The sequence below is a fragment of the Spea bombifrons genome, chromosome 9 (assembly GCF_027358695.1).
Source record: "Spea bombifrons isolate aSpeBom1 chromosome 9, aSpeBom1.2.pri, whole genome shotgun sequence".
NCBI classification, from domain to species: domain Eukaryota; kingdom Metazoa; phylum Chordata; class Amphibia; order Anura; family Pelobatidae; genus Spea; species Spea bombifrons.
In genome coordinates, this window is record NC_071095.1 from 6,380,225 (window position 1) to 6,398,606 (window position 18,382).

The following is an 18,382-nucleotide window of genomic DNA, read 5'->3' on the forward strand; positions in this document are numbered from 1 at the left end:
CCATCATGCGAGCTTTAAAATGTGCCACGGGACCAACAATGCCTTAAAACCATGAAACGTGATTCATATTCAGTCTGGCGACTTTGCAGTGAGCGCTTAGTCGTGATTTTAAACAAGTTCATATCAGCTCCTCAGTCATCTCTCTATCCCATTCGAGGGAATGGCAAAATCTAAGTCAAATCTAAGGCTTGGAATCAACAAAGACCCCCCTCCCTCCAAAAAAAAAAAAAAAAAAAGATGTGATGTCATAACCATCATAATCACGTTTTATTGCTCTAAGTTAGAGCAATAAAACGTGATTATGATGGTTATGACATCACATCTTTTTTTTTTTTTACAAGTGAAAATTTCCGTTTATTCAACAAAACTTTAGGTTTGGAAATCAACCATAAATTGGAGATAGATTGTAAGACCACAATAGTTGGGTCTTCTACTGCTTTTATACTAGGATGGTTAATGTCGTCAGTTTCGTGTAAGGTACCATTGTCCGTTTTAATGTGATTACTAATTTTCATAGCGTGTAGCGCCACAATCTGCCGGCGTTTATATGTAGAAATTAATTTGGGTTAATTAATTGAGTTTTTAGCCAATGTCTTTTCCCCATCATATGAGCTTTACCCTTAACACTATAGTGACCGGGCAGTGTTCTTCTCATACTGCCAATGTGTTGACCATCCGCCTATTGACGTATTGTTATATTTACATAATTTCTCTTTTTTTGGTTTCTCTCCCTTTTCCCGTCAAATCAGATAAAAAAAATATTTATTTAATCTGCCCACCAAGTGCTATTAGGTGCCCTAGTGTCACCAAATGTACACATACAACATATGTGCCAATTTTTTGGGGGCAAAAGCCTATTTCTCAATGCATCTGTCCAAATGGAAGCAAACTCTATAATTGAAATGCGACGATTCAATGTTTCGGGAAGTAGAAACACGTTTTTTCCCCCTAATCTATACTTTGTAAAATAATATAATAGTTTATTTGAGAAGAAAGTTTGTTTGCACATTATGCACATATTATATATTTGTCTTTTTGTATACATAACCTGCATACACATTTATCAATAGAAAACATTTCTATGTCCCCATTATAAGATAATTAAATTTATAAATAATGCCATTTTCTATCACTAATAGTTAAAGTTGGTAAAATTCGTTATACTCCATCAGAATTTCAAGTTCGTTCTTCGAAGACTAAGTGCATCGATGTAATTTATTGATAGAGGGCTTCTGCGATTGCTTTCCATTCAAATCATTTCACTTAGTTGGAAAATTACTTTTTTTTTAGGGGATTTTAAAGCTTTTAAACTAATAGAAGTATGTTGATTACGCGAGACCTCAGGCTTCAAAGAGAAGAACCTAATCACAGCTGATGAATACTATCATTCTGGGTCGGTTTTCGGGTTCTCTAATCGCATATTGATATATTCAACTGTACAAATCTCCATGGTACATGCTTGGCTTTTTTTTTATGTTGTGCCTGGCGGATACTCATAGAAGTTTTTATATGTATGGACATATAGGTTTTTATATCCAGCCTACATTATAGGCTTGTGCATTATACATCAGTAACATTGACCACGATGCTTGGTTACTTGGCCAAAGTCTTCAGACACTGTAGCTTAATGCCAAATAAAGGACATATGACTTAAAAAGTGATTAGATAAACATTATGATAATCTGGTATGCGCCCCTGTTCTTCTATTTATCCAAAGAAGCACCAAATACAGATGCTGGCCATCTGGACTTGTTGTCTAAGACCTAGACGGCCTAAGACAGGTGCATGGCACGCGGGCAGTCCAGTATCAGAGGGGCTCATTGGGGGCGCTGAGGTGGTAGCAGCAGTTCACATGGAAAGATAATGGAAAGAGAGAAGGAAAGAGAGCTAAGAGAACGATACTAAGGGTTAAGGCTGTATGTGCAAGGTAAGAGGAGGGAGAGCTGTGCAAGCTGCACTGGAGATAGGACAGAGGAGAACAGAAGTAGAGGAGGGGAGAGATCAGGAGGGGGAGAGGGAAAGAAGGAGAGAAGTAGGGAAAAAAGGTAGAGGGTGAAACAAAGTGTGTGTATGCCTATGTATGTGTAAATGCATAAGTTTTAGTGTGCGATGTTAGTGTGAGTGCACGAATGTATGGTGTTACATTGGTGTTATTTGTGAGCATATGGTGTTAGCATGTTTGTGTGAATGTATGGTAATAATGTGTGACCACATGGTGTTAGCGTGTGTTTTAGTGTATGGTGTTATTGTGAGTATGTGTGTGTCAGGGTAAGCTTGTTTGTGTGTTAGTACATGTATACATTTTTACGGGGGGGGGCACCAAAGAAATACTGCACACAGGTGCTACTAACCTCAAGCTTACGCTTGAAGCAGACCCAGGCCTGCCATCATTTCAAGGATCATGTTAATTTATATTTTAAATTTGACATGCTTTGGCTTTGGTTTCTTGTTAACCCCTTGATGACAGTTGCCGGTCCGGGCACGTCACGGAAAAACAAGTCGTTTACGACAAATGACGTGTCAGGACCGTCATTTGTTAAAACGGATGAAAAAAATAGATCCGTGATCGATTTTTTCACCCAAACGGCGTTGCTGTAATGCCTCGACCTCGAGGCATTCAGCAACGCCACGATCGGCACGAGGGGCCATGTCTAGCCCCTCCCCGGGGCGTCAACATCCGCCATACATTGTATGGCGGCGGACACTCGTTTTAAAAACGTTTAGGAGGCGATCAACGATCACCTCCTAAACTTAAATGGTGTCGCTGGAATGCCTAGATCAGGAGGCATCCAGCGACACCAAACACTTACCCCAGGATGGACTGTGACCGCCCGGGAAAAAAAACAATAAAGATGAAAAAGTTCGCTAGGTGGTCTCCAGACCCTCTAGAGAACTCTGGCTCCACTTGCAGGTTGAATACAGGTACTGCATTCAACCATGCAAGTCAATGGAGCCCAGCTTTCTAATCACAGTGTGATTAGTAAAAATAAATTAAAAAATAAAATAAAATTAATAATAATTAGAAAAAAATAGTAAAAAAAAAACAGTAAAATGTAAAAATAATTTCACACCGATGTCAGTATCAGGGGAACCTCCAAGTTGAATTTTTTTTTAAAAAAAAGGCAAAAAAAATAAAATATATATATAAAAAATATATTTTTGTGAGCAAGTCCTAAAATTAGCACATTAGCTTAAAACAATTCTCGCATGGAAAGAGTTAAAATACTGGCATATTAAATGACCATGGGGTGTCTACAAAAATGTATGATTTGATGGGGTAAATTGAATTGGCCGGGTTCAACAATGTCCCAATTAACACGGGGGGAAGGATGGCCACACATCTAATTTCCAATTAGAAAAATGCACACGTAAAATGCAAATGTGGCCTTTTAGTTCCCCCAAAAAATGACAAACCAATTCATGTGGGATATCACTGTACTGAGGAGATATTGCTGAACACATATTGGGGTGTCGTGTGACAGCGGCATATACCAGGAGCTGTAAATTCATACATAACATAGGTGTGTGGGGGAAAAATACACACAAAAGAATACTACTGCAAACTTTGAAAAAATTCAGGTGGTAAAATGTGTGCATGCAAAGAGTTAAAATACCAGCATTTAAAATACCCTGTGGTGTCTAGTTTTCAAAAATATATGGTTTTGTTGGGCACATTGAAATGGCCCGGCTCAAAGATGTACCAAATAGGGCGTGGGCAGTGGATCCCCAAATGCCAAAGTTCAACATTGAAAAATGCGCATGTCCCAAATGTGGCCCTTTTGCCCCCAAACAGCCAGGCAAAATCGTTCATGTGAGGTATTGCTGTACTCAGGAGATGTTGCTGAACACATATTGGGGTGTTTTGTGATAGTGACATATACGAGAAACTTTTAATTCATACCTGAAGTAAAATGTGTGTGGAAAACCAAATGCAAAAAAATGACTACCACAAAGTTTGACAAAGACTGGTGGTAGATATGGTGCATGGAAAGAGTTAAAATACTAGCATTTGAAATACCCCGGGGTGTCTAGTTTTCAAAAATATATGGCTTTATTGGGCATACTGAAATGGCCCGGCTCAAAGATGTACCAAATAGGACATGGGCAGTTGATCGCCAAACGCCAAAGTTCAACATTGAAAATGCGCATGCCCCAAATGTGCCCCTTTTGCCCCCAAACAATCAGGCAAAATCATTCATGTGGGGTATCATTGCGCTCAGGAGATGTTGCTAAACACATATTGGGGTGTTATATGATAGTGACATATACCAGAACCTGTTTATTCATACCTGAAGTAAAATGTGTGTGAAAAAACAAATGCAAAAAAAATTACTACCATAAAGTTTGACAAAGACTGGTGGTAGAATTAGAGCTTGGAAAGGGTTAAAATACTAGCATTTGGAATACCCTGGGCTGTATAGTTTTCAAAAATATATGACTTGATGGGGTAAATTGCATTGGCCGGCTTCAAAGATACCAGAAATGGCACAAGGGGGGAAGAATTACCAGATTTGGAAAAAATGTCTTTGAAATAGCAAAATGCTACCTGTACTTATTGCCCCATAATGTGTAGAAAAAAGCAAAAAAACATAAAAACATTGGGTATTTCTAAACCCAGGACAAATAGTAGAATCTATTTAGCAGGTTTTTTCATTACCTTTTATAGATGAGTAAAAGATTTTTCAACTAAAAGTTAGAAACAGTCATTTTTTTCTAAATTTTTCACCATATTTTATACTTTTTTTAATAGTAAATAATATGATACAATCAAATAATGTCATCTACCGAAAGCCCTTCTTGTCCTGAAAAAAACAATATCTAATGTGTGTGGGTTCAGTAAACAGGAAAGAAGAAAATTACAGCTAAACACGAGCAGCGCAGAAATGTTAAAACGGCCATTGCCACAAAGGGTACAAAAAGTAAAATCAGCCTTTGTCACGAAGGGGTTAAAGGTGGCAGTTAGAGTTTTATATTTGTATGTGTTTCTCACATATTCTGGACATTTTTTCTCTAAACATATCAGAGCGTCTTTTCGCACTACAACACCGAGAATACAAATTTCCTAACCGTTATATTCCTATTTCATATGAGGTCCAGTTATATTAAAAGATGACAGCACTTTAAATGAGAGACAGTACTTTATGCGATAGCTTAGCCGAATCCTCGCTGTTTGCTGATAACATCGCAGAAGGGACACTAACAGAGGACATTTTATTTCGCTCTTTTTTGCTGGTTTTACATTATAACAATAGTTGTAAGGGAATCATGAATTTTTGATCAGCTCTCACCAACAGACAGTTTTATGGACATTTTCTACGCTCTATTTAGCTGTTATTCTATTAAACGATCAGAAAACACCAGAAGAAAGCAGACGTGTGAAAGAAAACCTAAAATATAACTAATAAAAAAATGTTTTAATGGACCGTATATCTCCTAGGTGGCAGTTTAACTTCTAGTTCTAAGATATCCTAACAATTATAACAGCAGGAAACACATTTATTGGTTGGAACCTCTTTACATAAAAGTAGAAGATTATGTATAATAAATTAAATAAATAATTAATTATAAAAGTCATAGAAACATTGACAACAGATCCCCATTGGGTCAACAGACCCTCATTGGGTCCATCTAGTCTGTTGTTTTCCCAATGTTTTATATATATATATATATATTTTATTATTATTATTATTATTATTATTATTTTTTATTATAATTATTATTATTTTTTAAATATTATATTTATATATATATATTATATATTATATATAAATATTATATATATATATATATATAAATATTATATATATATATATATATTATAATAAATCTCTTAAAGTAATATAAAAATGCACTAATTTCATCATTCATGTTCAATTAAAACATCAATAATTCGTCCAATACAGGTGTTAGGTTTTTTTTAAAAAAAGTAACGATATGGTCGTGGGTGACCCCTGACATGTCATACATCATCCTTGTAATTTATTTTTCCTACTGGTTTGATGATTATGCTATTTTTTTCCTATCCTGCGTCTCCGTGTATGATAATCCTTAAGCAGCAGCAGCACCTGCTGGAAGAATAATGATGGAGCACTACGTAGAGCGGTAGCCATATTACTGTACATGGTGCTGATGAGATAGATCGGAAATTCTTCGGCGCAGGACCATCTGCTTGTACTTCAGTCAATGACATTCTCTTTTGTTCGCTGGAATTAGCTAAAGGCGTTATTCTAATAATAAACCCATTGGTTTTTTTTTCTCACGCCACAGCCTGACTTATCTTTTTGCTTTTTTGATTTCCGTGCTGTGGCATGTCTTGCTTCATTAATGCTTCCACTTACAAATGATCATTTGATGAGTATTGCCTAGAAAACACACACGATGAGGCCATCTAGAACGAGGTAGAAGCCATCACTCTGGAATATCAGAGTCAATATTGGGTATGTTCCTCAATGAGATTCTTCAATTATTAAGTTATCAATAGTTCATAACATAGATTCTATTGGATTCACTTATGGTGGAAACCAAACTGTTCCAGTGATGGTCCTTATGAAAATGCATAATGAAGATGATATGGAAATATGTTTCAACTCATCGGCTCTCTTTATAATATTCTTTTTTGTTAATATTAGGTTCTATTTTCTTTCAGTTCCACCAAACCTTACCGTTCCTAAAGGGAAATCTCCAATGGTTGCCCGGGAAGGAGACACCATAGAGTTACAATGCCAAGTTTCTGGCAAACCCAAGCCAATAATCATGTGGTCGAGAGCCGATAAAGAAGTTCCAATGCCCGACGGATCGATGCAAATGGAAAGCTATGATGGGATATTGAGAATTGTGAATGTGTCTCGAGAAATGACAGGAACGTACAGATGTCAAACGAGTCAATACAATGGATTTAATGTTAAGCCAAGAGAGGCGCTCGTTCAGCTGATTGTGCAATGTGAGTACGAAGGGTCGCGGCCCTTGTGTTTTTTTATTGCATTTCCAATGTTGTAAAATACATTTGTCTTCTTGTAACCTTTTTGGATGAAGAAAAGATTGATGCCTTAAAAGAAATATTGGTTTGCGACTGATTTTATGGAGCAATGTCTTAAAATCATGTCAATGGTTAATTATTAAAGAAATGTTAATTATTGAAAGATAACATCAATAAAAGAAACCTTTATCCTCTAAAAGAACATTTTGTGGAATGTTCTGATAAAGATGGGATCATTTATATAGCACCAGAAGTAGATATGTTTTTAGGCCTTTAAAATAACTTTTTGCAGGGTTATTTTAAGTCTTGGTGACCACAATTGACATGAAGCAACAGCATTTTCTTGTTTTGTTCTTTTTTTTATTATTATTTCTTTGCAGTAACAATCACCAATTTATTCCAGTTGACGATGGAACATTTATTGTTTATGGATTTTTATCTTATGAATGCTAAAGCTCACCCTACCACATATTAGTTTTTGAGATATTTTTTATATAATATATAGCAAAATAGGAAATTATGTGTTCTTTAATCATTGAGTCATCCCTTGTCCATGGTAGCGTTCTATAAGTGTCTCGAAGAATTCTGCTTCTTGCAGTTTTATTTCTTGTTTTTCTGAGCTATTAATGATCCTTAAACAGGGTAACTTGATACCCAGTGGGCCGGTCCCAGGTAGCACCAGTCACTTACATTACTGTTGTTTGTGTGGCAGATCCGGTCCGTTTGTGGGCATCCACTGGTTAGATGTACACAATCACACACTGCCAGAGTGTAGTTGCTATGTATATCGTGTACATCATTTATCGGCTGCTGGCCTTAAAGTGCCAGGGACAGTTTTAATCTCCAGACTGACCCTGCTTAAACATGGTATAGCCTACAAATAAATATGAAATACTGGTTTTTTTTCCCCCCTCTGGATTTAATAGTAAAGGTGTGCACACACACTCCCAGGATACTTCCCAATTTTACATGAATTACAGATTAACACAAAACGATTCAATAGTATTAATTAAAAGTCAGCGGCTGCTAGATGATTGGAATTATAGTCTAAGAACAAGAGTATGACTGTTGTAGCTTCGATTTTCCGGGCTAGGCTTCACTCCCCATTAACCCCAATAATGACATCACACACCTATGAATATGGATAAGAAAAGGCCACAGCCAATTTTATTTATTAGAGTCATTGTCACGCCAAAACCTGAAACAATAAACATCGGTGCGTTAACAAGGACAATGACTCCAAACACAAACGTATAAATATATACAATAAACACAATGAACACACCAAGCCTGCCAAGTAATCTGGGTACCATAACCAAATACCACTTAAGGAAGGGACAAACCCAGATGCCCCCACTCTGACCTGAGGTTCCCAGCACTGACAGCCAAGAACCGCCCACCAGATGTTACCAACCATTCACTTACCACCACATTAACCCCCTGGATACCTGGCAAGCTGCCGCCCCACAGACTGTGACAAAACGACACAAACCAACAAACAAAAGAAAAGGGAGGGACACGCAACCAGGCAAGATAACCACAAGAATTTTTTCCTGAGCCTGGGAAAGCAGCCACTTATATAACCTATCCCCAACTCCACCCCCTTGAAATTCCCGCCAAAAAAGCCTACCCCTCCTCCGCACAACAGTCAAGGCCCACTATAGCCCATGCTGCCCCTCCCCGTGGGCATCAATACCAATACTTTACCAGCCTCTACTTTGTTACACAAACAGGTGACAAAAACATACTATCTGTACATATAAAAATAAAGTATTTTTAACTAAAGCAGTATGTAAGATTGAACATATATATATATATATATATATATATATATATCAGTAGTTTGTTTTCTAAAGAAAACCAACCCGTATACGCAGGAACCATTGTGATTTCAGCCCACTGGCGTTTATCTTGTTAGAAACCTTGTCACGTTTGAGCTATAATCAAAACCCATGCTGATGTACTGGAATTGTTTTTACAGACTCTGTGATACGTTGTAATGTTGTTTCTCGGTTGTTTTTGTGTTTCCTTTTTTTTCAGTAACGGACAAATTCTCAGCTCCTTGTAGGCTCGGTGCGATGTTGAAGTGTTAAGTTACACAAAGCACACAAAAAATACTCTTCTACACGTAACAAAACGCGCTGTATGATTGGTATAAGCTTCAAGCATATTTGCTTTCGGAGCAGTGATGCTAGCAGACATTATAAGGTTAATAAACCGAGAGGTAGACCTACATAGTGAAGTCCTCATTTTTTGGCCCTCATTCCTTTCTTACGGGAGGATAAGATCAAAAGGTTACCGTCTGTAGGCGAAAAGAGTATGAAATAAAGTCTGTGGGGTCTATTTACAAGTGAGAATGGCTTATTATTCATTATGAATGGCTACCACTGGCTAGTTTCTCCAGTAAGAAGCGCTGAACTTGCCCTGCATAATGTATAACTTAATGGACACACATGTGATATAGGCACCATGGATGCCTACTTTTAGATGGCTCTGGACCTCCATGCAGATGTGCCTGGTGAGTTCTCAAACCTTTCCAGTTCCTTGTGATAAATTATAGGATAGTAGGCCATATGACGTATGGCACGGACTAGATTTGTCATAAGACAATCAACACAGTGTTGGTCTAAGAGTAGGGGACGGCACCAAAATTGTCGACCTCTACGTCAACAGGAAAAAAATATAGTTAATGTAAGAATACTAGAAAAAAAAGCTTGTTTCTAGTGCTATATAAAACAATGTATAATTTTAACAATTCTATATATAGGGGAAACTTTCGGAGCAGGTTTCCCACTTCCTCCAGCAGCATTCAAAAGGGTTAAATCGCTGTGTTTACGGTACCTGCGTCGCAGCCAATTAGCAACAAGAGAATAGATTAGCAAAAAGAAGCAACGTGCGTAAAAAGTATATGCTACATCAGCAACCTCATGCGCAGAACAAATTTAGATAAAATTTAAAGTCTCTTTTTTTTTCCGGTCCGAATGGATTTATAATGAGCCAATATTTTCCCTTGTACCTTGAGGAGTCATTAAAGAGTCCATGGTTATCCGGGGTTATATAAAGCATATCTTGAGCATCTGCTCAAATTCTATAACCAAACGACCCGTTAGCAATTGTAATGCAATATTTTTGAGATACTGCCGTGTATTTTATTTGTATTTAGGCTGGCGGTTTCTGAATACTGCAGAGTATGTAGTAACTACAGCATTCTAATCGTATCTACTACAATCTGCGTATCAACAGCCATATATTGCATAAACCTCTTTGTCTTTTATAAGATTTAAAATATATTTTAATAAAATTAGAAAATCTCTCTTTGTTACATTGTTAAAATTTTTACTTTTTTTATACTTTTACTATATAAGTCATACAGACAGTGACGTATATTCCTTTTGGCCCCTGGTCTCGGACTAACCCTCCAGACACCCCTTCCATGCTGCCATCTTTCTTTTGTATGTCGGGATTTGATGTCATATCCTGGCGTTCCACTTTTAAGGATGCATGGAACCGCCCCATTTATTAGTGGCAGCTACAGGCAGCCTGATCACCCAATTAGTTGGTTGCCCCCCATTTAGACCTGCCACCCCAAGCCCAGTTGGTTTAGGCCAAAACACGCTACTTCAGACATATTAACAAAAGTATTGAAATTACCATTCCTTATCTTGCACTTGGTAAATACAGTGATGGATCCCAAGGACCCCTAATCCTGTCCTTCTATTTCAGAGGCCCACTTTACCTTTCCCTAACTGAGCAAGTCTTCTCCATCATGGCCCAGTGGAGGCTTCAGAGATGTAATGTAATGTCCCCTGACAGATCTATACAAGATGCCAATATTCAAACACAAATCCTACTTTCTGGAACATATCATGGTCATCTATGTTGGAGCAGCCGAGATCTCTGCTCCCTGATAACCAGAAACCATGTGGAGGACCTGCCATGTCTCCAATCCCTTGCATATATATCTCGCATCTCATGACCTTCCCCTCTTTTATTTTCTCATAACATTTCCTTGCTCATACCGACACGATTTCTCTCATGCTATTCACTAAAAGGAGAGTTGTGGTTTTTAACTCATCCACTATTCACTATAAATGGCCCAAACTGGCAAGTATCTCCAGCAAAAAAACTAATTGGGGTTGGACCTTCATAAAGTAGAGTGAAGTCAAGGAGCTGAAACACAGCTCTCCTTCAAACTCTCCTACAAACTCTCCTGCCGACTCGCCCTTTAGTGTATAGTCCTTCTACGTTACCTATACAAAAATTCCACCTTTCCTCAGAAAAACCTCTATTCCATGGAGTTTTTTTTTTTTAGCCCCAATCTCTCCTTGAACCATCTACTTGTTTACACAAATAATATACTGCGTTTTCACCTTATTAAGATGGTTTGGAACGGAACATTTAGCTTTACATGACATGCGTTTGAAAAGGTAAATCAGTTGTACAAAAACATATGCATTGTATACATTGTACTAAACAGAAAAAAGGGACGAGAAGTAAATGCGCCGGGGGCTTGACGGAAAACAAAATAGTGTCCTTGGTTGCCATAGTACCGTCTCCTAAAGTCCGTATGCAGCATTCCATATCGAGTTAGAAATACATAATGCCATTCAACGGAAGGGTGGTGTGTTATTCTACAGGAAAGCGAAATACAACAATGCGGTAATAGCGGGTTGGCAATTCATAACTGATCGTATTGTAGTACATTATAAGTATTTATCAAGTGGCTGCTGCATACCCATCACAAAGCTATACTAAATGTCACTTAATAGATGGCAAATGGGTACCAGTCGGCAAGAGATCCATATATTCTTCTCTAATAATAAGTCCTTAGCGCTGTGCCTTAATGCAGCCGAAAGCCATATTTCATGTGCCAACTTGGTATTCGGACAAAATTGATCCTTTTTCTCTTTTAAAATGCGCCCTCAGGACAAAGAGAGTCGTTGATGCTGTGACAAATTAGGTGAAATCCCGAGAATAGCAATATGACTTTATTGATTTTTTTTGTTAAAGCTAGGTATCGTCTGAGAACACAACGCGTCTTGCAACTGTTACTTAATGCCCCAATTCCAAAACCGTACATGGTAATAACATGAAGGGGGAATGAAGAGTTAATGAAGCTATCAGAGAAAAAAAAGAATATCGAGCTGGTTTTTTATTTCGTCTCAAAGACCGGTGGCAGCCTGTGGCACAGCCTGCATTATCTAATCAATTTTTTATCCAGAAATTCTCTTCCTTCCCCCTCCAAAGAGTTTATTCAAAACATTATGTTTTTGGTTTGTTTTTTTTAACATAAATCCAAAGCCTTGAAAACAGAATGTAATGGGTTTGAAATATTAATGTAGATGTTTTATTTACTCATTTTTACTTATTTACAGCGTGACATTTCACTTCTACATATTTTTCTCTTGTTGGATTAAATATTCATGAGAAAAAGAAAAATATTTATCCCTTTGCCATGTTTTTAGGGTTAAAGTTTCCTTGCTTAAATCAGAAATTCTTTGTTTTCAGTTTGTTTAATTTCTAACCAAAAAAATAATAATTTAACTTAGAAACAGTCATCTAAATATAAGTGAAGAGATGTAAAACTACAGGCAAAAGGTAAAGGTAACTTTAAACATTTTTATATATCACCAATAAAACTCTGTTGGAACTGAAAAATATGATATAATTTATTTTTTCATTTTAATGAAGTGTGCTCATAACAGGCATTCATATTAAATCACTAACGTCATAAATGTGCCGCAATGCATATTTTTTTCTCTGTATTTCTTCTGTATTTTGGGTCTATGTACTAAAAAGGTGTATGGGCAGTTGAGTTAAGAGTTAATGTTAATTGGGGGGAATAATCATGCAGAAGTTAGGATGATTGTACTCATTTTATACGCATAAGGTAGGTTTGTAATAGATATAGATTGCTTAATTTATTCTGTAAGGTTTATTTAGTGTATAGATCTATAAGGTGACTCGAATGACTCCACATGCCCTCGCCTGCAAACGCATTGCATCCTCCATTGACTTGAAAGGAATTAAAAGAAAAGGCACTGGATAATATATATATATATATATATATATATATATATATATATATATATTTGTCCAATTAAGCATGCCCCCCTGAGTGTACTATTATCTATAATAGAGGACCAAGCAGGCACAGTATTCATTTTAGGCATTGAATGGGCTTCATCCCTCGTAAAAGATTTAATGTTACTTTAACTTACTCATCGCAATCAGCAGATGATGGTGGATACCGTTATGCCCCGAGGGTATTTTTTAATATATAAGCCCTCATCATGCCACTAGGCATGGAACATAGGGCGAGAAAAAAGGCATTGGATGAGTTTATATTATTGATACTATATGTACCTTACCATACAAATACCCCTCTTTTGGGAGGAGGCAGAAAGGAGCCTGGGATGTGGGATGCGAGCCTGGCTTCAGCCCCGTGGATGGATTTCATTGGCGGTAATTGGGTTAACAGAATGTAAAGTGGGTGGAAGTCGCTAAACATCAGTAATAATCAGCGAGTGTATCTGTGTTTTCATTAGCGATGACAGATCTTGGTGAGGTCTGCATGTGATGGAAATGGAGAACGCGGATCTAATTATGACACCAAAGCATCCACTATGTGAAGATGAGGATATTGTACGGGAGATAATGATGATGAAGTACTTCTCGGTAATAGATACTGGAGAGGGAAAATGTGTTTCATACAAGTCAATTTATCAGAAAGTCTTTGATTTCATTGGTGGATTATTTTTTCATATATGATGCTTCCCCATCCTTCACATCTTTCTATCTCACATTTTATCCTGTCACTTTTACTTATCGCACATCCGTGTTATATACTCAATACACTGATCGTATTCTCAAAAACATTCATAGTACAGCAACTTTTTGTGGTATTTATGTTGCTTGTCAAGATATGCTCATTAATAATTGGATCATTAACTGAACTGCCGTGTGCCCAAACCAAAAATGCCATATTAATAATTGCCCTTATTATAAGGGAGCATGAATATTGTATATATTAGATTAAGAATGGGACAGTCGGTGATTCAGATGTTATTTTACATTTCATTGTAGATTCTATAAAGAATATTATATTCAAAAACATTCTGGGTTTGCTTTCCCAGATGTTTCCATTTCCATATGAGATCTGAGACGAGGTGGAGGTTGGCCAGGGGAGCAATGGTTGAGTGTATAGTGTTGGGCTTATATGTCATTGGAAACCCAAGAACTTCTCTGGTGGTTTGTCAATTAGCAGCCATAACTAGGAGCTCTAGGATCTACATAGTTCTGAAGTATCTTGTTGGTTTGGTTGATTTCCTTGTGGATGTTGGGGGTTCTCATACTTTTTGAAAACATTGGTTCTTAGGCCAACAGAAATAACCAATTTAAGGTGGGGGATCTTTGTGCCCACCATTGATAAACCATCAATTCAACCAACTTTCGCATCTTTCTTTATTTTTACCCTTTCATCCCTTAGTCTATTTTACCATTTGTCACTCTTTCACTTCTTATTTCCTATACTTCCTTTCCCATAATCATCCCTGGTTGCTTTTTATATCTCCAAGTCTTCCTGTTGGTTAGTTGGGATGAATTCTGGGGGCAACGGGTTAGTTTTGGCTGTGGAAGCCCCCCGTGGGATGAGCAGTAGTGAACACTGTCTTGATGAGTACCTGTAATTACAGCCAATGAGTATCTAAGTAAAATATTGTCCGAAGCTATAAATTGCCAAAAACTCTTCAAGCCTCACTTAAAATTCATGCCATGATTTTCGCTCAGACCGTAGACACTTTCACATAACTCTTTTCCTTTTTGTCAATATCAACTGATATTTAAGTGATTAAGTTCAGTCAAGGCATATCAGCGTATCATTAATCAACAGCGTGTATGTCTCACAAATTATCAGGAACAATCCATTTGAGCTATTTATATGTCTCGGCTCTCTTTTTTTTTTTTTTACCCCAGCAAGTCTGGCTTGCATTTTAATTTTGATATCATATCGTCTAGTGTCGCGCCATTAACATGTCGAAAATTAACCCATTACTATATGAGATACTGCAATACATATCTAGGTGTTTTTAGAACTGTCAGTGTCTGGTTAGAATGAGTGTGTGTGTGAAGGAATGAAAATTGTTGTAATATTCACAACATTTACCTTCCACCCTTGGGCTTGTTTGGGATTTCAACCCAAGACTTCTAATCACCCTACGCATATACGCGCAACCCATCCATACACCAAACATCCAGTAGGTGAATATTATGCAGTGTATAACATATATTATAACCCGTTAGCTGGGATACCCCATGCTGATATATTGGTTTGGTGGAAAATTTAGAACAGTTCGCTTAATTCTTCACTACTGGAAGGTTGCTCCAATTTTAGACCCAAGGAGTCACCCAGCTGTGTCTTGATAAACAAATCCATTAAAAATCTGAAACACACGCAGACAAAACTTAATTAAGCCAATGAAAAATAGTTTCTCCGATTTCCTTATGTTAAAGAATGCAGCATATTCTGATCAACGGGGTTTCAAGAATGTATAAGCATCTTCAGAATGCTAAAAACGTGCCAAATTCTATTTGTTTGTCCGTTACTGGAAAGCAAATATTATTCCGTTTTATTGCATGTTAGAAAGGTGAAAAAATTAAACATATTTTTGACAACATTTCCAAACAAACTCTGAATAATTGTGATATTTATTTACAATGAACTATGAAATAAAAATAGCCGTTTGGTAAAACACAGGCAATTACTTGACGATTGAATGTCTCCTGAGGTGACTTGTGTAAAGGTTATACAATGTATTACATTTTCCAATAATACAGATGAAGTTAACATTAATTAAGTGGCTTTATTTGTTGAAAACATAAAATAGCATTAATAGTGACAACTTAATAAGTTACAATTTGGCAATCCATTTGTTTGAGTTCTCGCTCTGTTATCTGAGCCCCAATCTACTAGACAAACACCCCCCGACTCCTTATCAACAATAGAATGACTCGGTCTTAATCGCCCAGCTGGACACTTTGACTAATAACAGTCTATAGAGAAACAGACCCCATTAGCATTGCCATAAAGCATGAGCTCAGTGTGGTGAATGAGCCGGGAAAGCCACCCAAAACATCACATTCATCAAAGAAGAACTATTGTTAGTACAGAGTTTCATTTGAAATCTAATGGACCTTTTTCTATAACGCAGAAGAGATGTTTCTCTATTTGTGAACACTTACAGAATTTCCCTGAAATATATTTATCGAGAGGTTAAATAAAAATCTTCGCTGAGAGACGTAAAATATAATGCTCACAAGGGAGATTTGAAGACATAATGACAGCGACAAAGACCTCTGAACCGTTACCACGGTCTATTTTTCTTGTCAATGTCGGAATGGTCTGCTAAACATTGCTTTTGTATACCATTATTCTACCTTCAATTGTGTGTTTCCGCTGACAAGAAAGATATTATGTGCACTATATATATATATATATATATATATATCTAGAATTGAATTAGATTGCAAGCTTTTGAGCCTAGTTAGGTCTCTTCTTCAGGTATATAAGAAAGCTAGGTAGTCTCAAAAATGTGCTAATGCGACTCATTCAGTAGTTTCTCTGATTTTACTGTTATGATGTCATATCTTGCCGCTCTGCCTCTTAGGCATGCAACGCATCGGGCTGTAACTTGCCATTGGGCAGCAGGGCACCGGAGAGCCTGATCACCACCAGTATGGAGATCCACCACTAGCTTTGGGGTAAAGGGGCTGCCGCCCCATGGGCCTGTCGACCTAGAAGGTCTAGGCCAGAATACACGGCTGGCTCTATACATATATTGAAATGGAGATTATATTTTCTTTGCAAAGCTTGACATCAGATCTGTCCATAAAATAAATGCCAAGAAGGTGCATCGTCCTAAACCATGAATGCACCATGATGCAGACCAGTCGTTAACGATATAATCATGCAGACCCTAAGAACAGCATCTTAAAGTGGATGCCCCCATAGTATACACATTAGGTGGGCTTACATTTATTTTAACCCCTTAATGACAAAGCCCGTACATGTACAGGCTCAAAATGCATTGTTTTCAATGGGTTTAGGAACCGCCCATTGTCCTTAAGGGGTTAATGGGTCTCTTGCACTTGAAGACAAAGAGCCTTTTTGGCCACAAAAAAAAAAACTATATGACAAAACATATCACTTAAATATTAGTCCATAAAAAGCATTCACTACCCACTTACTGCTTTAACACGTGTTGAAACCCAGCACATACATACATATGTTTTATATACCCACACTTATTAACGAATAAGCTCACTCATGATTTCAATATTAAGTTATTTAACTTAGCGAGAAGCGAACGTTTCTTTAAAAACTGTTATTACTGTGTTACCTTAAATACTCTAGTACAGTATAATTACCGAACGAACAAAATCCAATCTACTTTGAACAAACAAATCAAAGAAAAGTGCAAATAATGTAGCAATCACCTGCCTACCACTTAGCGCCTGTCAATTGATGTAAAAAAAAATAAAATAAAAACAGCTATTAGGCTACAATCATCGGTAGCTGCGTTTTAAGTAAGAAACCCGTATTTTGAGCACTTTCCAAAAAATACTTTCTGTGGTCTGTATTCTTTGACTTGATTTGATCAAGATTGTGAATTAAATTTCATTGAAAAAAAAAAAAAATCTATTCCTTTCATCCAACGAATAAATGATGGTTTCCCCATTACCTTCTGGGTTCCGTTATGCTGATAATTTAATCCGCAGTTGCTTCTGTCGCTTGGAATTAAGTTGATTGGGTCTAAATAGAAACTTTTCAAGTTAAATTAAATCAATAATCATAAATAAATGGAAGGGTTGGTTCAGTGGGGATTTAATTTTTGGAGATGACCCTCATTTCTCTTTTTCATAATTATATTTCTACTGTTTGTCTGAATCTCCTTGGCTTTATGAAAGAGGTTGGATGGTGACGGTACGTAGGAAAGTCATGTCGTTCTGGCTCCATAGGACTACGCTGAATTACATCTATACAGAGCAGAGCTTTTCGGTCAAGCCTCTAGGGTCTGACTGTAACTTGGTTCCAATGAAAGGTTCACAATGTGTAAAATTGGATCTTCTTAGAGGTTTCTTAAAGTTCCCATGCAGGTCCCAGACCTGCCCTAGCCTGGTTTAATTGGAGAGTCAACAGAATCAGGAATCTGCACACACTCCCCACAGGAACTCAGGTGCTTAGCTGTGCCAGGAAGGGCCAGCTCCCCAGTAAATCAAAATAGAAAAAGGCTCCAGGCACTCAATGTTTCCATCAGGCAGATTTATTGAAAGAGACGAACAACAACGTTTCGACCTCACGATGATGAACTTGATAAAGACCTCATCGTGAGGTCGAAACGTTGTTGT

The 18,382-nt window shown here is 37.3% G+C and overlaps 1 protein-coding gene across 1 annotated transcript in view; it reads left to right on the top strand.

The window, feature by feature from the left end:
* The window catches only part of MDGA2 (MAM domain containing glycosylphosphatidylinositol anchor 2), a gene marked incomplete at its 5' end in the record, with an annotated part of 232,745 nt that overhangs the window by 183,802 nt on the left and 30,561 nt on the right, over nucleotides 1-18,382 (top strand). Inside the window, one exon of the mRNA XM_053475433.1 lies at nucleotides 6,647-6,940. Coding sequence (XP_053331408.1) covers nucleotides 6,647-6,940 — 294 coding nt within the window. The remainder of the gene's footprint in view (nucleotides 1-6,646; nucleotides 6,941-18,382) is intronic.